Source organism: Apteryx mantelli, chromosome 1 (genome assembly GCF_036417845.1).
Source record: "Apteryx mantelli isolate bAptMan1 chromosome 1, bAptMan1.hap1, whole genome shotgun sequence".
Classification (NCBI taxonomy): domain Eukaryota; kingdom Metazoa; phylum Chordata; class Aves; order Apterygiformes; family Apterygidae; genus Apteryx; species Apteryx mantelli.
This window is the reverse complement of record NC_089978.1, coordinates 158104799-158128506: the sequence shown is the minus strand read 5'-3', so window position 1 is coordinate 158128506 and position 23708 is coordinate 158104799. Positions and strand designations below refer to the sequence as shown.

The window sequence follows — 23708 nt, the reverse complement described above, 5'->3', positions numbered from 1 at the left end:
TAGTAATTTACTTCTATCTTTATGTATTTCCCCAGAAGAATGCTTCTTTCTGAACACATACAGGCTCAAAGGGTGCGGATTACCAGGAAGTAGCCTGTAGCAATGCTTGGACTTGCTGTCCAAACAGCATTTCAATAGGAAACTATCACTCCATAACATTAATAGAACGTGAACTGCAATTTATTTTGTTCAGGACAAAATTAATATCATACTTCAGAACTTGTTTCCAGGAAGGCAAGCTACCTCTTTTCCCACTAGTAACTCCTTATATTCCTTCAGTACTTTGATAGTCTCAGCTGTCTGTTAAGAATGTGTTATATTAGAGGCTCTTTGATGGAAAGAGGTTATAACCAAGTTAAAATTCCACATTAGTGTGACATGATTATGCATGAACCAAGAATAATAGAGATAAACACCTTTATATTATGGCAATACAAAAACCAAGCTGAAATGTAGGAGCTTCCAACTTAAAAGAATAAACAGACTTCTTGTTTAATTTTTTTGATTTTTTTTTTTTTTATTTGGGAAAAGTGCTTCTTACAAAAGGCAGCTGCAAAACAATACATCATAGACTTCAGAACAATTGCTCATTCCATTTAAAAGTGAAAGGAGAGGCAATCTAGGGGACAAGAGCAGCAGGAGAACAGATCACGGGGCATCCACGAGTCAATAAAAACCAGTACTAACGTAATGCAAGGTTAAAATTCCTGTGCTGGAGCTTTGGTGGCAAAGTAAGTTCTTCTCAATGCAATTACAGCCAGAAACTGCATGACTGACTTTGTAAGCAGTAACTCACATAAGCTGAACAGCTTTACCAGGCAACCTGCCCAACTCAGATGCTGACAGGCAAATGTACCTTGAACCACCTGAGAGGCACAGTGATTTCCTTGCAAAGCCCATGGCTTAAGTGGTTACCTGAAGTTCTAAAACTCACAGAGCAATGCAGTTCAGGGGCCTCTCCGGTGTTCCTCAGGATCACTATGTGTACTATTTGGCTAACCGAATTTCTGCTCCTGGACAACCCTAATAATACACATGAAAGAGAGCTGGTTTATTAGGGAGTGCCATCTTTTAAGTTATACCTGACAGTTAAGATCTGCCACAGTGGGCTGAGACCAATTGCTAAACCAGTTTCATGTCCAATTGGAGGCTAGGCTTCATGCACCAAGAGGGGATGAAAGGTGGTTTTGTTATTTTTAACTTATACAGATTCTCCCTACCCTTGATGTCCAACTCTACATTTATCTGTATATACACATAGAAAGTTCTCCTTTCACAAAGACATTTTCCTTTCATGCTAAACACAGTAAAAACCCGGAACATTCACACCTGGTTCTGGTTACACAGTAGTAATAGTAATGTGCAAGTAAACAAGAGACCAAAAATCACAAATGAAGATGTGTACATGAGGGGGCTGGAACGGAGCTGATGCCAGAAAAAGTATTTATGTCTGGCCTGAAGTCGGAAATATCAATACAAAGTCCATAGCAGGAAAAAGGCCATCAGCCAATTTGCATCCCCACTGCATGGCCACTGCTCATTTTTGTATCTGGGCTCTTCAAAATGAGTGTGGAAGTCCTGTAAACACTTTAACCCTTGAACTGGGTGAACTCTGCTGGGTACACAGATGAAGCAACAAACCTAAGCTAACTGTCTGACAGTTAAATTCATTTTTACAAAAACTAACATTTTAAAGATTTATTTCTTGTTATTTGTTTAAACAGAGAAAAACAACACTCCTAGGGCGGGATGGGATGGGAAGAGACAAACCCTGGGTAAAAGTTATTACAACAGCACCTGGAATTGATAGGCCTGCCTAGGAGAAACACAGGCACTGCCACAACACCACAGGTAATAGCTACTGCCTGAAGCCAAGACGACAGTCCACACTCCACTGACAGGTGCTATAGATCCAAGTCATAATAATCTTCCAGCTCATCATGAAACAAGTCCCACTCGTCCTCGGAATCTGTTAGCTCATCGTCACCTCCTGCTGCCAACAGCATGAGCAACATCTCACCAAGCTCAAAGGTCACCACCTCATCCTCGTCATTCTCAAAGGGGTCACTGCTCTCTCGCTCCTCGATGAACTCCCAGAACCGATTCCTCCGCTGGGCCTGCAAGTGGAACACAAGTATTGCCCCAGGTGACCAAGCAGTACAAGGTGAGAGTCCTCCCAGAGGCTGACAAGGTTCAGCCCCCAGGGTGCCTTCTAACATGCAAGAAAGTGTTTTTCATTCAGGGAGATACTGACCTCTGGTGGAATTTACCCTTACACACTCATATTAAAGCTGCCCAACATCTCTACTTAAATATGTTGGTGTATTAGGAAAGTTTTTAAATATTTTTCTTGCCCCATCAGCCTCCAGCATTCCCTGACTTTAGGTCACCACCTCCTGCAAATCCATCATTACAGAGGTCTCTCAAAAGTCAGAAAAATTCACATTTTCCTGTCCACCTCTCAAGGTAGCTGATTTAACACACGCCCCTCTTGCTCTGTCTCTGTATAGAAAGGACAAAAAAACAGCAGCACTGACCCGATATCTACTGGATGTTCCCACTTTCGGTCTTTGTGGCTCCTCTCGGCGGCCATCAGGATATGCATGTTTGTAAAAACAGTTCCCTCCAAACGGACAGCTTCCACGGCCTTCGTCAAAATACCTGCATGGCTTGTTGCTGGAAAGGAAAATATCGCAACCCTTACTCACAGCAGACCCAACCAGGTTTCAGAACTGCATTTACCTATAGTCCAAGAGGATCTCAGGTACCATTTGAAGCTGAAGACATTTTGCCAGTAAAACACTTACGCACAGAAATGATGTATTACACAATGCGCATACCCAGAACGTGTGTGGGTCGATGCATGCATAGGGACGCTGATGATTCACAGTGCGCAAGCTTGTACTACCTTATGGCTATACCACCAGTGTTTTGTGTGCATACGGAAAAGACTGAGGTCAAAGTACATAGGAATAGCTTATTGACTGTGTGGTTGCATGCATTTGTGGATAGGTAAGGATGCACTTCACAAGTGGGGGTGGAAAGGAGGTATGAGAGGGCTTAACATTAACACCCTTCTTCTCCAGGTGTGCCCTTATCTCTGCAGTCTCAACTTGGCAATAGGCTGCAGTGCTCGTACCTCATTGCCTCCTTGTATTTCTGAATGAGTTTCTGCTTCTCTTCCTTCTCCTCCACCCAGTACTCACTTGGAATGACAAAGTTGGATGTGATCCGACATTCTGGGCAGGACCTGGGGAATGAACAGACCGTGCTGCAAAATTCCACATTACAGGGCGCTCTCTCCTATATAACAAGACATGGCATATATCCATCTTTAAAGTTGTACCGCATACTTGCTGTATGGACTTTTCAATCTAGATTTTCTCTTACACATGAAGACACCCTTAACTCTCTTCTTTAAGAGCTCAACTTGGCAGCTGGTCAGCTTGTCTCAAAAAAGCTTGAAAAAAACACTTCACACAGACTCCTTTTTCTTTAGAATTAAATAAATTTATTTTGGTTTGATTTCTGTATTTATTGGATTGGATTTTTTTTTTTTTTTTAGAACAGCCTTTAAATGGAGAAATGGTTTGTCAACTAACTAATGAACTAGGGCAGCAATGAATTAAGAAGCATACATTCTGAACTGGTTAATCTGTTTTTAGAATCCTGGCTGGGTGTCCAAGATGTAAACAACAGTAACCACTGGACAACACACTACTAATTAAATGAAAGTCATTTTCTACCATTAAGTGAGCTTTGCAAACTTAATCCATATTAACCAAATCAGAGTGTAAATATTATCCCTAACAATTACTTCAGTTCCAAACTAAAGTTAGTACGCTTTAAATGCAGTCTCTGTGCAGGGGGGAGTTTGTTGAAGTTACTAAGTTCTTCCATAGTAACAAAGCACAATCGAAATGGGAAAGTGCCTCACTTTATAATCTTGCTCTCAAATTGCTTAGCGCTCCTCCACTTGCGGATGCACTTGAGACAGTAAGTGTGGCTGCAGTTGGAGAGGATCCCAAAGCGGCGCTCACTAGGATTAGCTTTTTCATACACCACCTCCATGCATATCCCGCACACCATGTCTTTACTACGCTGGACAGCAAATGAAAGCTCCATGTCCTTCTCGTGAGCTTCAATGCAAGACTGAAAAGGAGAGACAAAGAAAACAACTACAGAGACAGCTGGTCACCTCATGAACTCTAAACAAGTTTTTAAGACTCAGTTTTAAAGTTTACTTTGCCATTTTCTACATTGAAAGACATGAATAAGTTGCAAAGTCTTTATCTTCAAAACCCCCCCCCCCCCACAGCTCAGATAGTGGGGAACAATCAACTTAAGAGTTCAAACTCCTTTCCTCAGACAAGTGCAAACATTGCTTTTAAACATGAGAAAAGCAATCTAAAAGACCATCCAGTTTTATTAGGCAAAGAACAAAGCTTTAGTATCTTCATACAGACTTCTCTCCTAGCATAGATAAGGATACTCAGCTGCTTTTGAATATGGCCCTGACAGGAAATGGTCCAGTTTGCAACAGGAATTTCATTCACTGCCTGACCTGCATGCACCTTCAAATGAAAGGGAATTAGTGGCTAGGAAGCAATAACTTAAAGCTGTTTAACACTAGACAGTTGTTTGCTTACCTTTATGTGCTGGGATCTCTGTGCAGCATCAACTGGATGCAAGACCTGCAATCCACACATATCGCACACATCCCCATGGATATAAACGCAATTTTCTCCATAACGACATTCTCCTACTGCAGCATAGGGGCACAACTGCTTCTTTATCTCCACGTTTGCTTGCTGCTTTTCGTACTCTTCCTCAATCACCATTCCCTGCAAGGGTGCTTCAGTGCAGGAAGGGGCAGCTGGGAACAAAATTAAAGATGATAAGCAATATATTCATATTTAGAACACTGGGAGTGAGAATACATTGTTTTAATGTAAAGAAATCCTTGAGTAACCCTACTCAAGTTATCCAAAGAGCATAATAAAAAACAAGGTTCATTTCAACCCAAGTTTCACAAGCCTTCAGCCTGAATGAACAGTTATTTTCTCCACTCAAGAAAACAAGAAGGATTTCTAAGTGCGATTTGTTCATCCTTCAGTCCAGCCAAGGCTGTAACTATCAAGGTAATGTTTCAGTGGTGAGTTTCAAACCCAATTACAGGCTAAGTCCAGCACTGGAAAATCTCACTAGTTCTCAGTGATTTAAATATATTTTTAGACAAACTCTGGATCAGTAACAATTAAATAAGGTTACAAATCTCTCATTGCTTTGTAAAGCATTTTGACACCAGTTAAAATTAATGGGCTTTTTTTCCCAGAAATTGCATAGCTGAAGCAATAAAGGTGTATCCAGCATAACTAATGCGGTCTGGAAACACCACACCAGCAGTTTCTTATGCACAGGTTGATTAGCATGTTGTTCAGGCTGAAATGACTTTCACTTCTAGACTCCCATGCATATTCTGTATTAACAATACAAGAGCTTTGACCACACCTCTTGCCAAACTAACTCGATTCTAGATATTCATTAAAAACAAAACAACCCCCCCCCCCCACACACACACACTACTGTCCTAACTAGAGGAGGATCTAACTAAGGCAACATCTTCAGAAAATTCTTTTATACAGACAGACTCAGCTTTTCTTCATTTTTGGCATCAACCCCCAATTCAGAAGGTAGTCAAAAGAGCAATCGAGAACAAAAAGCCTTTCCTCCTAAACAGATATCTAGTCTGGCCTTATCAAAAGGTCAGCCTGAGTTAGGAATGTAAGCCTAGTTTTAAGAGACTCTGAACTTCAGGATAGTTCCATAGCATTCTAAGTTAACCATCAATTTTGCAAAAGCCCAAGGAAAATAAATTCAAGAGTTTCTAGGATCCCTACCTAAGTCTAAATTGAACTGAAATCTGTTTGTCTCGCTACTCTATTTAGATAGCTTCTGCTTACCACTTCTCCTTGTAGCTCTTGAACATATGCTTGTCTGTGACAACATAAGTCAAACAACATTGAGATCATTACATAATTAGGGTGATAAGCTAAGTTACAATACAAAAAAAGTCAATTCGAAACTTAGTATAACTTAACAAATGGAGGGGATCAAACCAGAGTAAACACTATGAACAGCAACTGGACTTCATTCACATAACCAGTAGCAATTACAAGAGTGAAAAGTCATCTATGCTATAAAAATGGAATTTTTTTTATGAGCCTTCTGAGCACTAGATTCAGAGAAGCAGTCGGATCAGTGAAAGTAAAGAAAGACAGGGTCTTCTCCAAAAAGAACCAGAGACTGCATGCTCACACACAAAGTTCTCATCCTCATGGAACAAAGACATATGACAAGCATTTATTAGCCTCTTAGCTTTTGGACACAAAGAGAAACTGAAAAATCAGGTCCTGGAGTTAACAGTTTCAGGGGAGAAGCAAGTATTTAAGATTAGTGTAGGAAAATGTTAACTCTCAAAATAAGTTCAAGTCTGCTTCTTGTTGACTTCTCTCAAGAAATAGGACCATCTTCAACTTTAAAGGTCAGTCATGCTGATCTTAGATCAATCTGTTTTATTTTTCAAAAACAAGTGAGTGACAGAATAACAACTAAACTGATTTTCAGTAAGTAGCCTTCTGATTTTCAGTAAGTAGTTCCCAACCAAAAGAGCAAATAAATCCTCATTACCTCATTTCCCCATGAGTTCCTATGGACTGACACTTTCTTTTTCCCCTCCCTCTCTCTTCACTGGGATTTGTTTGAGGATCCATGGTCTCCACTTCCAAGAGAAGCAACAAAACCATAACTATCACTGAGTTTCTATTCCCCTGTCATTTTGCCAATGTGTTTTTTTCTAAATGTTGTTACAGACTTTATTAGTGGCTTAACATGACTGTTTATGAAGTCCTGTTTGACCCTAACTGAGGAAGAAGAGTTATTAGTGGATCACAGTATGTGTGGCCAGAAACCTAACAGCCAAATAAATACAGCTGAGTTTCAAAAGGATCAAGTGATACAGTACTTCTTTTAAAGGGGTTGGCAAGATGATCTTCTGCTTAAGGCAATCTTGTATCCTTGCAAAATGCATACTTCAAGATCAGATGTACATTTAAAGCTCTTAATAGAAAAAATTTATGAAGTCTCCTGCACTCCTCTGAAGGATATCCTTTGTCAAAATCTTAACCAGAACGTGTTTTATTCATTAAAAAATATATATATATCACTTGAGGTGCTTTGAGAACAAAGGCTGAGAAATCGTATCCTCAAAGACTGATACAGAAACACATTGATTTCCAATGCTGGCCCACAGAAGGAGAGAGCAGAGCTTCAAATCTTGGCACAAAGAGAAATCTAAACAGTTGTTAAAAAATACCCACACACATAACCAAAAAACCCTCACAAACCCTTCAATCAACAAGCACAATGTTGGTACCAAAGCCCAGCCTTGTCTACAATATCACCCTTGCACAGAAAAGTACAATCTGTTCTTGTTGCCTAGATGTCTATCCAGTAAGATACAGCTCTATAAATGTCAATCTTTAATAATGACTCTAGGTACTTCTGTAGAATGGTATGGTAAGTGGGAGGAAAATATGCTAAAAAATGACATACTAGTTGCCCACTTCCAGCCTTCTTTTAGCACTGACACTTCCTTTCAGCTAGAGCTGCATTTCCATGAAATAGAAAGGACAGCAGTATTTCCACTTCTGAATGTCTCACTGCTTCCATCATCTAAAGCCTTGCATATATACCTCTTATACCTACTGTACTGTATCTGCTATGGTTCTGCATTATATTTGAAAGCAAAAAAAAAAAAAAAGAGAGAGAGAGAGAGAGAGAGAGAGAGAGAGAGAGAGGGAGATATACTACTGCAATCTTGTCTGCTATTTTCAAAACCACTATTCTCCAGCAAGTGGTTCCTGGAAAGGTATCTTCCCACTTTCCATTTCACAGACAATATGGTTAAACTCACACTAGGTACAAAAGTTATGACTATGGCACACTATATTACACTACCTTATTGGCTTTCATGCACCCCCCCTTCTCAACACCCAAGCCAATTCCAAAATTCCCCGCAATAATGTGCGAGTATGTCTCACAGGATGCATTAACCTTAGCATTTTAATTTGCATCTGGAGTGTGCTTTTGAATCAAATTTCTGTATGATCAATCCCTACTTGCTGTGCTTTGACTCACATCACAGAACCATTTCAGAGTATGTGAACTAGATAGCTTTTGGATCAAATTGAACCAACAGACATGCTCTAGGAGCTCACCTAACACACCTGAGCTGCTAGTAAACATTCAGCCTGTGGAACCAGACCAGAGCTAATCCAAAGTAAAAAGCAAGCCAAGAAACAACCCCACAGAGTGCAGTGTTGGAGCCCAGCTGTTTCATTCTACGTATCCTCTCCTAGTCTGTGCTACTTGCTAATATAGAGTCTCACAAAAGCTGTAACAATTTTGCTACAGAAGTTTTAAAAGCTCCTTCAAATCATGTAGCTTTTTAAAACTGAAATGCTCTGAAAGTAATGTGGTTACTAGCTCCCACTGAAATGGACAACAGTGGAATTTCTAGGTTAAGAGAGAGGGAGATTTCTCTTAAGTTCTGAAAAACCTCATGTAAGGCATTAAATATTACCTAACCTGTCAAGGTGAAGCTGTGCCTATAAAGTAAAAAGTATATGCTTTCAAGATGTACTAGGCCTTCTCCAGCTTCAGTCTATGCCACATTGAAATTTGCAGCTATTAAAAGGATTATTCAGAATACTTTTGTTCCACATACCTTAGTAAGGAAAACAAAAGCATTCAGGCCCATGAAATCTACCCCAGAAAGTTTAACATCAAATCTCTTTCATAAGAAACCTTCTCAGCTTCAGTTTATAAAATAGGGTAGGTATATTTGGCTAGGAGATTCTAATAGTAGCTATCCTCAATAACTTTGAGCTGCTCCTTCCTGTTGACAGGTCCAGCATTTAAAAGAAAAATGTAAATTCCTCTACACTGAAAGACAGCAAGTGTCTCCACTTTCTGCAGAAATTCGATAGATGAAATCTGAATGGGAAGAGAGTTGGGTTAGATACACATTGCTTGCCTCAGAAAGCAAAGACAACCAAGAAATCACTCATTGACAGTCAGGAATATTAGTTTCAAAGGCTGGTAAGTCTTCCCAGTATAGTGTCTCCAGACCAATCCTGAGTCTCTACAGCACCATTATTTGTCTTGGACCAGATACAAAACAGAATCTTCCATTCTCTTACTGTGACCACCCAAAACTTCTTCACTGTGCTATTAAAGGATGAACTTGCTCCTAATCCCCCCTCTGTGCAGAAATCACAAGCAGGTGCCTCTCAAAACATGAGAATATCATAGTAGATGAATTTGAAACTCAACAAGAGTGTCTATTTTTTTTTTTCATTCCTTTTGGACTAAAAAGTCTTTAAGGAATCTGATCAACCTTCTTGAATAATCTGCAGTTCTGTTTCTCTTTTCTCTTGCTCCTCCTCCCCAACCCCATATTTCTCCATGACCATTGTCCTGGAAATTCAGACTTCCAGAATTTGAGGGAAAGAACTTCCTCCTAATAAATCTTTGGTTTGAAAACATATGAATGGATATAAAATAAATCTCCGATGCCTCAGATGACTGAATGAAAGTCATCCTGTATAAATGAACTCATTACCTTCCATTTACACAACACCTGCTTTTACACTGGGACACACTTAGCAAAGACAAGTACCTTCAGCCACTCAGTTCTGAGCGTTTTTTATATTTCTGCCTTTCTGTTCTCCCTCAGTTATTCCAGAATATCTAGCAGCAGTAGTAACAGCAGAACAAATACGGAAATGGAGTATACCTGTATTTCAATAAGCCAGTGCCTGAGGAACTGTCACTATTTTCTTTGCTAGGCATTAAGATCATCTTCAAGATATCAAGTGCAGTCCCAAATCAGAGAATCATCTGCATTAGCAGAATGCCTTGTCTCATAATAAAAGATGAGCATTATAGCCTAAGCTATGCAAGGTTAAATTGCCAACCTTGAATCTTCAGCATTTTAGAAAACAATCTAAAATGCAAAGGCTTCTGGAAGCTTTTTTTAAACATGCAGTTTTAAGAAAAAATTGCCATGGGAATTAGCATCACATAGCACTGCTCAGTACAGAAACAGGTGAGCCCATTTGTACATGAAAATATATCATATTTCAAAAGATAAGAAACAAAGCAAATTTTCAACAAGATTTAGAGAAGAGAATGTTACTTATGCTGTGGCAGCCCTGAGTTTCTATTAAAAATATGCCTGACCCACTAAAAATAGAACTGCTTCAGTAAGACAAAGTGGGTTAAAGGTGTAACACAGTGCTCTTATGATTCAGGAATTCAAGGAGAAAGCAGTGGCACACCTGTAAAGTGTAAGATTAGACAATATATTTAAAAGAACTCAGGCTGTTTAAACTAGCAATGAATTAATTCCAGTGGAGGGCCACCCCCCCATCAGGGAGCTGAAGCACATGATACAAGAAAAGAAACTGAGCAAACTGGGTTTGTTCACCCTAAAGAAGAGATCTTATTGCTGTCTTCAACTAGCTAAGGGAAAGTACAGAGAAAATGGAGCCAGAGTCTTCTTGGATGTGCACAGCAATAGTGCAAGAGCCAGAACACAAGCTGAAGCAGGGAAAATCCAATTAGATTTTAGAAAAAAGCTTTTGTGAAAGAAGTCAAACAGCACCAACAGTTGCCCAGCAGTTGTGGAATCTCTATCCTTGGAGATATGCAAAACATGACTGGACAAGTCCCTGAGCAACCTGATCTAGCTGACTCTGCTTTGAGCAGGAAATGAACTAGATGAAATTTAGATGTTCCTTCCAATCCAAATTATTCCATTTAGATTAGGAGATTTTAAAAAATATATATATTATTTTCATATATATATATATATATATATATATCCATCCCTCCCTCCCCCCGGCTCAACAAACACAGAAACTGTATCTTTTATGACAGTAAGGTGACACACTGAAAGGTGGGAGGCAAGTCTTTATTCCTTTGGACTACAATCAAATCACAGAGAGACCCAACACATTCATAATTTATCTTCTCTCCAAGACTAGCTAAGTGTTAACACTGCTGGACCATTCTCTTCCTCTCCATTCTTCCTCAAATCAAACCAGAGCAGGCTCCAGCAGCACCCTCTAACATTGAAGAGGTAATGTCTCTTTTCAGATCTGAGAGTCAGAGTAGTGCTGTGGGGGCAAAGGAGTACAATCTGAAAACTGTCTGACACAACTTCAAATTCTTCTGGACATAAAGTGTCTATTTTGGATCCAAGCCATTATTTGAATATTATGGCCATAAGTCTTCACTTGTAGAGAGCCAGTTATTAAAAACTGTGCTAAAGTAAACACATTCAGCTCACTTTTCCACCTAAATTTGAAGTCTCTGTGCTGTCTTTCTGCAGAGAATGCAGGTGACAGGTATGCTATTTAAACAGTCTGGTCCCACATGATGAGCTTCTTCAACCTCACTCTCAACATAAACTGTCATAGTATTATAAAGTCAAGTCTCAGAAAGGTAACTAGACAATGATTTTCAGCCTCTAGTCTGAATTGCTATGGGATTCATGAAAGCAAGCATTAGGCTTCAGTTCATTCTACAGGAATCTGCACCTCCACTGGAAAGCCTTTAGAAGGCTGCAAAAAAATCAAAAGGCAGCAATTTATCTTCCCAGCGCAGTGACATTCAAATTGCATCAAACATTATTTTCTTCTCCTATTGTATATGCAAACTAAGCTTCAAAGAAGGAGATTCACCAAGTCATTCAGACCCATAACAAGAGGAATCCAGGTATGCTGAGACTGTCTAAGTCTAAAGTTTTAGAACATCAGGATAGCAAAAGTAGCTGATGTGGAATGGTTCTCCTTCCCATGCCAGAGAGTTCAGGCAAAATGTAAGGATAGATCAGTTTAAACAATTCATAAGTATGAATAACTGTACTCAACAAAAACAAAAGCATTAAAATATATACACTCATTAAATATAAATTGTTGACCCATGACAGGAATTTACCGTTATCCCATGATCAGCTTACCACGTCCACAGTATGGCTGCCCAGGGACAAACTCTACAGCATTCACCCAGTCTTCAGCACCTACTCCTGCAGCTGCCAGATTTGTATTTTCAACCTCTGTCTCAGCAGTACTTCCTTCAGCTGTTTCAGAGAGTGATGCGAGGTCTGAGGATACTGAGGGGTAAGTTTTTGCAGCTGGATTCACAGTAGTCACTTCTTCCTGTTTCAGTGGCTTGGTATGCTCATATCTAACAAGTTAAAACATATCAACTCTTGATGAGAAATACCTCTATACAGCAGCCTTATGGACTGGAAGTAAATTGATTAAGATTTAAAACACCATTTTGCAGGAAGAATTGGCTTGGAAGAGAAAGTCACTGATGACCCTTTATAAGAAAGTGCTTCTTCCACTTGTGTAACCTGTCCACACTGCTTAAGGAAACGGAACGCGTTCAATGATTTTGTAGGAAATGGAGCAACATACTTCAATTACTGAACTTGCATAATGTACAAATTGTGCATGTCCAAAACTGGTCCTACAGCTATTATACACATGCAGTATCACTCAATGAGAAAAATTAAGTTTGTTCAGCTTTTAGAGGAGAAGACTACAGGGAGATACTCCTGTCTTCAACTACCTAGTAAGAGGATGTAGAAAAGACAGAGCTGGAGTCTTCATAGAGGTGCAGTGATAGGGAAAGAATCAATGGACACAAGTTGCACCAAGGTAAATTCAAATTAGGCATCAGGAAAAAAAGAAAAAAAATTGTCACTGTGAGAGTAGTTAAACACTGGAGCACGTGCCCAGGGAAGCTGCAGAATCTCCATCCTTGAAGATGCTCAAAACTTGACTGGACAATGCCCTGGGCAACCTAAGCTAAGTTGGCCCTGCTTTCAGGCTGTGTTTGGACTAGATGACCTCCAGAGGTCCCCTCCAATGTAAATGATTCTTTGATATTTTGTCTAGATCTTAGCATCTTGCCTCATTCAGATTTCATGTTGAACTTTAGGAATTATATCTAATGCCTCTTGCAACTTACTCAGAACCCTGTAAGTCCCTACCCACCACCACCAAGAAGATGTCAATTCCCTCAAAAATCTGTCTTCCAGTAACTGGTAGACTACAAAGGCAGACCTGTGATTTTTTTCCCATGAAGTCTTAGATAATTGCTGACTGATTTCAAGGAGGAAGGGAATGAATTCATGGAGATTATATGAAACAATTAAGCAACTGTGATTCATCTTCCTCGTGTCAGACTGAAAACAAAGAGATGAAGCATCACAGTTCTTATATATTAAAGAAATGCTCCCAACCAAATGTCAGCTTTGAAACCTAAGCTGTGAAGCACAAATTTTAAAAGCAGACCTTCAAGAAAGCAGCACTGGCAGATGTACAGAGGGCTATCTTTCTTATACATAGTAACTGTATAATGAACATGAAAGCAAAGCTAACTATGAGGTACTATATAAAATCATGATGCAAACATTTATTCATGCATAACAGCTGACAGAATGTTAAGACTGCCGTAAAATTTTAATAAAGTGGACTGAAAATGACACAGAATATCCCTAAGCCTTTGTAAAGCTTTGTTACACTGTGAAAGCATCAGTTTTTTGTGTTCATGCTTTTCCTTATTTCAGGGTGATGTTATGTTTTAATAATATAGGGCCAATTTGTAAAGGCAGCATTTTATGAAAACCTTTTTTCTCTCTTTTTGCCTCACTTTTGCCTATTTATGTAGCAAAGCAAACACTACAATATTTAGCAAGAGAAGATAGTCTGCAAAAAGAAGTCATTTTTATAAAATGTTGATGTTGCAATGGAGGAGGAAAATACTTCCAGATTTGTTTATTGTCTTTCTGTGAGCTTTCTCCTCAGGGACTCTAAAAGAAATTACTCCCCTAAAATATAGTCAATGGCATTTCTTTACCTGCAACGATCTCCGTAAGCACAGCATCCTCGCTGATAATACCTGCACACCATGGCAGACTGACTAGTGGAGAGGTCATGGGAGTAGCGACAGTTGCTTCCTTCCTTGCAAACTCCATGCATGAAATATCTGCAAGAGAGAAGATTACCATGAATTAAGGAAAAGAATTGAAGCTGTACACACAGTATTTGGATGATGAGTTATTTTATACGTCAAGGTATGCTGAAATAAGAATTATTACACTAATAAGTCATAGGAACATGTCCAAGTATAAACATACAAATAAGAAAGTCTGAGAACAGAGGAAGCCTTAGTCACAGCCATTCTAATGGACAATACATTTACAGACTTATGCTTATAAAAAGCCAGTCAAAAATTGCAAATCTTATCCTGGGCTGTGATGCAGAGAGGAAAGAGTCTTGGAGTAAGCCCGTGGGGACATAAAGTAGCTGTGTTCCAGCACCAACAGAAACATAACAGAAGCCCACTACCAAATTCAAAACTGAAAACAGCCATGCCTCAAATAAGTTTCCTGGGTGGCTTAAATCTATTCTGAATTTATGAGCAATTCAACCAGCAGTAACTTCCTCTCCAAGACTGCAAATGACATTTGCAATGGATGGTTACATCTGACAAAATTCACACATCAGTTTTTGCTACAGGAGCCAGCAATCATTAGAAGCACTCTGCTTCAATATTGTGCTGCCTATCCAGCTTTAAAGAATTCAGTTCAGGCTCAAAGCTTTTGAGGACAGTTTACCAAATGCTACCAGTTTTGTCAGTTTCAAAGTCACATCAGTTTTCAATCAATACATCATTATTGGACATTCAGAGGCTTTAGGCAGATATTTGTAGCAACCTTGCTTTCTGCTCTATCTAGATGAAAGCATCCTACTTCATATATTATTTATTACTTAGCCCCATGTTAGAAGTCCCCTATTCATCTTCAGGAGTGTAAAGAAGTAGAGGTGATGTGCTACTGCAGTTCAAGTTAATCCAGAAATTCAAAGTTATAAGCACACAGAAATTATTGTTTTTAACATGTCAAATAATGCAAGTTTAAATTAAGTATCCTCAAATTCAGCTATTCATGAAAACAGAACAGTGTTTTTCTCATTTGGTTTAAATTTTAACCTAAAGATATGAGCTTCTTTAAAATTAAGATACTGTAACTATTTAGACTCAATATGCTCACAACAAAACAACAACTGAAAATGTAACAACTTAAAGTATGTTTTTATCAATCAAGTTAGTATTTCTAACAACAAAAAAAACAACTATGTAACAACTGCAACAACCAACATGATTACTAATTCTGTAGTTTAGAAAGAGAAGCATTGCCCCTGAGATATCAACTAAGTTGCAAACTTGAGCTTACTGAAAATATCAAAGCCTAGTAATTACCAAAAAAAAAAAAAAAAAAAATTAGGGCTTAGGTCTCATACAGATTCTTAACTTGCCTATACAACACCACTTGTGCAGATTCAGAAGCAGATTATACCCATCTAAGCCTATCTTGCTGCTGAAAGGGCCAGTTTGCACACCTCCCGTCACACACCTCCCCCATTTTGCATTTGTACTACTGCTTACACAGCCAGCAGGACCAGGTCCTCCAACACAGCTGACTCTGCAGCCACACCACAGCAGGGCCAGCAGAAGAGACAGCAGGATCACCTTTCAGCACCATGAGCTAAGATTAGGTTAGCTTTTTGCAAAACAGCACATTCAAGTCAACACTCCAAGACTTAAAAAGTGTTAAAGTAAAGTTGTTCAACTGCATGAACTTCTGCTGGGCACTTAGACTGCCATATTTTCAATAAGATAAATCAAAGTAAAAAATTCACTGAATAACATAACCAAAGCTCCTCCATACCAACCTTTTGCTTTTCATTTGCAACTAGGTAAGAAGGAGTGCAGTATGTTAACATGACTTGGCTAAAGTGTGACACAACTTAGTTTTACTGCAGTTACAATTATTTCATTATACTTGGAATAAGAAACCCAATGGAAAAAATCTATTAAAATTGGATGCCCTCAACGAACTTTTCTCCCTTCTCATGAAGAATTTCTCTTATGATGGCTGTAACAAGCTTCACTTATCCTCAAGACAACGCCTAAGCAATATAGTACTGTCCTCTTGTTTGTCTCTAAATGGAGCGGTAATCACTGACAAAGGTTTTGAGACTATTAGAAAATTCTGTGAACCGTAATAAAAATTGAGCAGTTCCTATAGCATTGTATAACTATATTTCACAATGAAAAGGTTAACACTACTGAGCCAGTGAGAAAAAGATATTCTGAGACAAAGGAAGGAAAAAATAAATAAAATAAAATAAAATAAACCCACAGGCTTGTCAAAATATTAACAGAGGAAGAGTTGCTTCTGAATAGGATACTGTTCACTTCATGAGCTTACAGCAGATAAACACACACTGAAAATAAACATTGACACTTATCCTAGCTTTCTCATCCTCTTCAGTTAATAAATAAATAAAATGAATGAATGCCTAGCAAGTGCACTAACTCAAAAGTTTGGGTTTTTTTCTTCCATTGTAGGTAAGGATTACTTACTGTAATCTCCAGAATGAGGTGCAAACAAGAAACTAGAGGTTAAATAATTTGCCCAAACAAGAAACTAGAGGTTAAATAATTTGTCACAGTGATAATCTACTCTAAGAAGTATAGCATGACAAGGAAGCTGAATATCAGGTGCATCGTAATTCTAGCCTCTAGTTTGCATGATACCAGTATTGCCTCAGGCAAACCACAGAGTAATTTAAGTGACTGCAACAGTCAGACAAAACAGATTTAAACTAGCATAGCTACTACTATATGTTACAAGTGAATAAACTTCTAAAGTAATATGCCATTGAACAAATACGATTTAAAAATGCTGCAAGTACAAAGAGAGGAAAATCAAGTTTCTACTACAGGTGAAAAGAAGGCCAAAGAACATGAGGCATACGTGGATGAAGATGCGACAATACAAAGACAGACATTAATACTTACTCAGACAATGAAAAACAAGCACGTTTTTCAAGTACAGTCAAAATCAACTTCTAAAATACTGAGTGCTTGCCACACTCTTTAAAGCCTCCACTGGCAAGCTGCAATATCCCCAGTCTTAACACCCTTTAAAAGTTCAAATATTCTACAACTACACAAGTCTAACAGCTGAATAGACTGGAAAAAGACAGTGACAGAGATGCCCATTTTATGGCAACAGAGTTCAGCTCAGTCTCTTTCTATATTTGTAGTCAAATACTAGTCAACTAGGAATATAAGGAAACTTGAGGTGAGTCTTAAGAGGGCCAATTGCCCCACGGTGTATTCAACATACTAAGAACATAAGAACCTAAAGTAGTTTCATAAGCTACCAGTTGACACTTACAACCAGGCTGCAATTCACACCTCAAAACTATCACCTGCCTGTACGCTAAATCCACATAGTAAACCAGATTAGAAACGTGATCCTACATAAAAATAAATAATAAACCAGACCACAGTTTGCAGAATTTTCTCCCCAGACAGATGAGTGCCCTAGTCAGGTTTGCCCAGTGGCTACACAAACAGCCATGCCAGCACATGCCACACTCCCCACCTCCTAAAAACATCCCCCTCCGCCCCCAAAAAACAAAACCCACCACACTCCACAAACAAGTGTGTGGAACCACAACATAACTGGAATTTCTGGCTTGCTTTAAGGGATGGGAGTCAAACCAGCAGGGTCAAAAATAATTCAGGGTAAGCGCTTGCCAGTAGTACTTTAACAACTGTTACGTTCACCCTTTGTTTGCTTCCAAACTGCACCGCTTCCCTCCTGTTGGGGCATGGAATTTCATAGCCACCTGCTCACCCAGATCAGGAAACCGCTTCAGATATAACCTGACATTCCTTTTGCTGCCCCCATGGTTATTTTTAATCTAGATCAGATCACTGTTCAGACTTACTGCACAGCCACACAATTACTTGAGCCAACAGAGTGTTGGTGCACCACTAGGGCTGAAATAAGCAACTAAGAAAGGCACCAGCTTAAAGTGAGGACTTCTGTTAAAAAGTACAACATAACTGATCCTAAATACATAAGGCTCAGATTCAGGCTCTCCAACTGCTGGTCAGACAGAGCTCCCAAGTCCCTTTCCTTCTCTGCTAGCCTAAATTAGAAGAATCTTTGCAAATATAGATTCACGGTAATTCTGAAAGTTGTCACAATTCATTATATCAAGATGGTTGGCTACAGGGGGAAAAATGATTCTCAGCACTGAGTAACACAAATTACCTGCCACACTCAAAGACATGTAGAATAATATTTGAAATTTGCATTTTGTCAAATACATAGAGAATACACATCATTTCTTTTAAAAGAGTAAAACTGGGTCAAGACAGGTATATAACTGATTTTTCTCTAAAGCATCTATGATGTTGCCATCCAGTAAGTATTTATTCTTGCAGCAATGCAGTCTGCCTTTCCCATTCAGTTATACTAGTATAAACTGGTGAGTCTGCACAGGGAACCAGACTAGAGAACTGATCTGGGCCCAGCCAAGGAAAGAAGCTGTGGGGTTTGTTTTTTTGTTTTTTCTTTTTTAAACACATATCAACTCTCCAGTTCACTGCATGACTGTACAACACACGAGTGGTACCAACACACCCAACAGTCATCCAGGAAGTAATAATTGCCTGCACTGTCATTGTATCACTGAAAAAATGTTTCAACTAATCCTGATTTTCATGGGGGACGGATACTTAAAAGAAGTCATGAAAATCAGGTTTTGCACCTGTAAAAGCCTTAAATTGTAGACAAGGTCTAGGTTTTTTTTTGGGGGGGGGGTTGTTTTTTTTTTTAAGTATACAGAAGATACTTGCCCAAGATTATAAAACTAATCATCTCCAATAGCTCTAGGCAGCACAGATGTTACAGAGGCTAAAACCAGATCACTGGAATACCTAATATTTTTATGGTTTATCCAGGTTTCGATGACCTTGATTTCAGGGATGCTTTACAGTATAATAACCTACTGAAGACTTTTTTTCCTCCACTCTAAGTGTTAATCACTTCCATTAATTGCCACAAAGCTGGACAACAGCATTTGCAACCGTCTTTATCAGGAAGGCAACACAGTTTTGAACACAGGTAACTACAGTCTAAATCTGTAACAGCTTCTCCCAGAAAGTCTCTTTCTATGTTTTAGAAGTCTTAGCCCCTGTAAACCTACTAGTGATATACATATGCTACACTTCATTCCCATAGCTTTTGAACCTTGTAATAGGCTTGCTTGTTTAGGGGTGGGTGGGTTTTTTTAAAACTTTAGGTACACTTAATTTTGGTCCAGGTCACACCATTTTGTTTATTAAACTATTGTTTTTGCCTGGAGTGTCACAGTTGGCAATAAACCCAAGGCCCCTACAAAAATGGAGACATTTTCATAAGTGACGAATGGGGGAGCTCAGAATAGGGATCAGCTACATTCATTAGCTTCTTTAGGAGCCATATAGGGAGACTGAGAATTCCCAGGACAGAAGGTAGCAGGGAACAGACAAGACACACTGTTCTAGCCTGGCAGATAGGGCCTTCAGCCAAACGAGTAGCTGAAGAAATTCTACACGAGTTGACAACCTTAAAAAAAGAAAAGAAAAAAAAGTAGGTCTCACTACCCTATCACTTCTGCCCATAATCTCTTTCAGCAAGAAACTAGTGCGATCTAAAAGACAGCAGCTAAGAAAGGGCAATAAACGCAGGCTTTTAAGAGGTTTGTGCTCCACACCTTACCATTATTATCACATTGAACTGAGCATACTTTACCGATTCAGATTCTTCATACTAAGAATGCATAAATACTTGCTCTAGGTTCTCAGAAAGAACAGGGAAGATACAGATAATACAGACAACTCTCAAGATACACCAATTCATTGCTACAGGGTTTTCTGATTGTTTGTTTTCAGTTATTAAAAACATGAATGAAATGATCTACAAAGTCAACTCATTTAGTTAAAGTAATGCTGTGTGAAATCTGGAAAATAAATATCAGTGAAAAGTCTTTGGGAAAAATGTTGGCTATACCACTGCTTTGTAAAAACCATACAACCATCTAAACCAGGAAGGACAGGGAAGCTTAATAAGGATTACCATTCTTTTTCTTATTTCAAACACACCAGCTAATGAAAGGATCAGAAGTATTTATGAAGTTGTTTTATTCTCCTACAGTATATTCCAGATTAAAAGATTATAAATTATTACCCACCACAAAAGCCTTGAAAACTAAACCACAGTAGCAATGTTAGAAAATGATTTCTCATGCTCCGTTAAGGAACACAATGAATTCATAATTTTTACGCTCAAGCTTTTAAACCTTAGCTTCAGGACAAGTATAAGGGTAAAGTGTGCAAAACTGGAAATCTAGGAGAAACCAAAGTCCTTCATCTTACTCATTGTGTCTCACTCTCAGATGAGAATCATCCATTCCAATGGACATCACGCTGACATAACAAAACTGACTAGTCAGCCAACTTATCATTCCAAGTATTCAAAGGAGCAGCAAGAAATTACTTTTCCAATTTTAAGACTTCCACTTCTGCTGATAAAACAGGAATATTCTTTTACCAGCCACAAAGTGTGAAGTATTTATACTGAAGGGCCTACCCACCTCCCAGAAGTGTTTCAGGCAGCATCTTCTGTCACCCATATGACAATTCAAGTAAAGAAAGCCTCTAAACAAATGGAGTTGTGCAGTGTTACTCAAAACAGAAGCTGCTGTAGTTACTAGGTTGAAAAAACTTTTATTTTAAAAAGCTATTAAATCTCACAGTTAAATCCTCAGGCTCATTCACAAAGGTAAAACATGGTATAATACCAAGAAATACAGTCTCTTCATAAGCTAACAAGGAATACATCCTATTGAGACCAAAATTAAATAAAGAAGAAAAATAAAAGAATATTCTTATCACAAAAATTATTTCTTGGGAGGGTAACAGAGCACCAAAACAAACTGCCCAGAGAGGTTGGAGTCTCCATCCTTGGAGATATTCAAAAGCCATCTGGACAGGGTCCTTGGCAATGTGCTCTAGGTGACCCTGCTTGAGCAGGGGGGTTGGACTAGATGATCTCCAGAGGTCCCTTCCAACCTCAAGCATTCTGTGATTGTGACATTCCCAACAGCTCAGTCAGATTATCAATTCCATTTTAAAAATCTGAGGAAAGCTATTCAACCTACAACTTGAAAAGCCGACTAAGAAAATCAATAGGATAAATAGAAATATTACTCAAAAAGAACAAAGAATCAAGAGGAGTTCAACAGGTCTAAAGCTGAGACCTTACTTTTGATTAAGCTCACAATAAAGCACGCTAACCATTACAAAGTGTAGCTTTTAACTTCCCCCTAGTCTTAAGCATCTGTAAAGATTTATTTGTTAGGCAGACTCACTGCATGGTACTGACATCAATGAACACGAGTGCTTATAAACTGTGACAGTCACTGTTTTTGTGTCTGTTACCTGAGCAAAAAAGATACCACCAATACATTTCACTCTTCAGAAATAATGAGGCAACCTATGTATTAAGAGCACTATCCTCTGCCCTTGCAGCTCACTTAAAGCTGAGCTAAGCAGAATTTCCAGTCATTTCCTTATCACTGACCTACTTTTAAACAGCCCCATATCAAATATTAACCTGGCTATTCATAGGCAAAGCTCAGGGAAGTACTCACAGAGAGTTCAGAAACAGTGTTTCTTAAATAGACACATTAACAGTGCATTAGCCAAAATAAACAGTGCTCAACAGTTAATAAGAATGCTTTAGATACTGCAGGGAATACTTAATAGCACAAAAGCAAGACTCGGGGAGCAAGCTCCCTGTGATTGCCAAACAACAGTTCTTAATATCACTATTTGAAACTACAATTGGCACAAATGGGAAAATATGCAGAAAAGATATAGATATGGCACCAAAGTGCCTCTTCCTCTCCTCCCAAGATGTTCTTTTATGATACCAAGTGACTTAGAATACACTTGTCCAGCAATATATATATCAAGTTATATGTAATTTACGGATTTAATTTAAAAAAAAACACTCCTTGAAATTAATCTTGGATTATCATATAAACTGATTAGTATATTTCCATATTCACAAAAACATATTTTATATTCAGTCTGCAAACAGATCAGCAATATAAGTCCAGAAGTAGTCCACCGGGCAAGCCTTACAAGATGTGGTATATAATCTGCATTTTCCCTTATAAAAGATTGATCAGATTTTATTATGGTCAGAAATACATTTCAAAGCAAAATGCAAACGGAAGATGATGTAGCATACAGAACCTTAACGTAACACTGAAGTAGCAGCATTCCTTGCATTTTTCAGCATATCATAACTTATCCCCATTCTCTTATTCAATAAATACAAGCTCTTAGCTATATCAACTCTTAATTCAATATTTTGCAGTTACTTTTACATTATTAAATATGAAATCAAAAGGACAAGAACGTAATCAATTTGAGATTTCCTGCTTCATCGCATTCTCTGGAACCTCGTTACAGGTCTTTCGTTCTACTGCTTATATTTAACACACACAGAAAGCGCGGCTCTCCACACCTCATCGGGAGCCGCCAGCACACGCAGCTACAGCCGCTCCTGCACGCGGTGACTGCATAGCGACTGCAAAGGGACAGACAACTTCCACGGATGAACCGGGAAAGCCACGGACCAGGAAGGTAATTCCCCCCCCCCCATACACACGCACTAAACCAAACACAGCCGACACGCCACGGCCACCGCGGCCCTCCATCCCGTTGCGAGTGGGCCCCCCTCTCGGGGGACGACTAACCCCAGCGCATACCAAGGGCCAGCACTTCCGGGACGAGCCGCCCTCGCCTCACTACATCCCCCACAAGCCCACATGGGCATGGCCGCGGCCGCCGCAGGGCGCAGTGGTGCCCGGAGCGCGGCCGCAGGGCGCCCTCGGCGCCGGCCGCGGCCGTTCCCCCCCCGCCCCCACCGCTGGCAGCGCCAACGGACTAGATGATCCGTTGGAGAGGGCGCGCGCGCTCTGCGTACCTCCGTCCGTACGTGCGGATGGGGGGGGGGGGGAACACGCGCGCGGCGGGGGGGGAGGGGAAAGGACGGGTCACCGAGCCGGGGGGAAGGGAAGGGAGCCGGCTCTCCCCTCCCCCCCCCCGCGGACAGCACGTACCTGCAAGTGACCTGCTTGGTCCAGCCGCCGCCGCCCCCTCCCCCTCCCGGCCCCGCGGCGGGGGGCGGCGCGGCAGCAGGGCCCGAGGCCGTGGCCGCAGCTCCCGCCGATGCTGTCGCTGCTGTTAGTGCGGCGGCCGCCGCGGCGCCTGCCGTTGTTCCTAGAGCCACAGCCTCCGCCATTACTGTTTATCCCACACAGCGACAGCGCCGGAATTTCCGGGAGCGCATCCTTCCGGTCAGGCACAGCCGGGCGGCGGCGGTGGCGGGCTCAGCGCTGCGGGGCGGAGGACGGCATAAGGAAGGACGAGGGATGTCAGGTCAACGGAGGCAGGCGCCGGGCCCGCCCTCCGCCCTCCCCTGCGCGGGGCGGGGCGGCGCGGCTGCGCTCGGCCCCGGGCGGGCGGTGCACTGAGGCGGCGCCCGCGGCACCGCCCACTGCGGCGTGGCGGCCCTGATTGGCCGCGCCGGGCTCAGGCACGCCCACCCCGGAGCGCCGGGGGCGGGGTACCGCCCCTCGCGCCGC

At 40.3% G+C, this 23708-nt stretch overlaps 1 protein-coding gene across 2 annotated transcripts; it reads right to left on the bottom strand.

The window, feature by feature from the left end:
- Nucleotides 1–516: 516 nt before the first annotated feature.
- MKRN1 (makorin ring finger protein 1) lies at nt 517–23556 on the bottom strand. Of its 2 annotated transcripts, XM_067307962.1 has the most exons (8): nt 23184–23556; nt 13999–14127; nt 12089–12315; nt 4650–4876; nt 3938–4152; nt 3140–3250; nt 2538–2676; nt 517–2117 (listed from the first exon to the last, which is right to left on the bottom strand). In XM_067307962.1, exons 1-8 carry the CDS (start codon nt 23363–23365, stop codon nt 1905–1907), a joined length of 1443 nt encoding a protein of 480 aa, XP_067164063.1. In that variant the 5' UTR covers nt 23366–23556; the 3' UTR covers nt 517–1904. The 2 variants fall into 2 exon arrangements, with proteins under 2 accessions (XP_067164063.1, XP_067164069.1); XM_067307968.1 differs by lacking the exon at nt 3140–3250.
- Between the last annotated feature and the right edge of the window lie 152 nt (nt 23557–23708).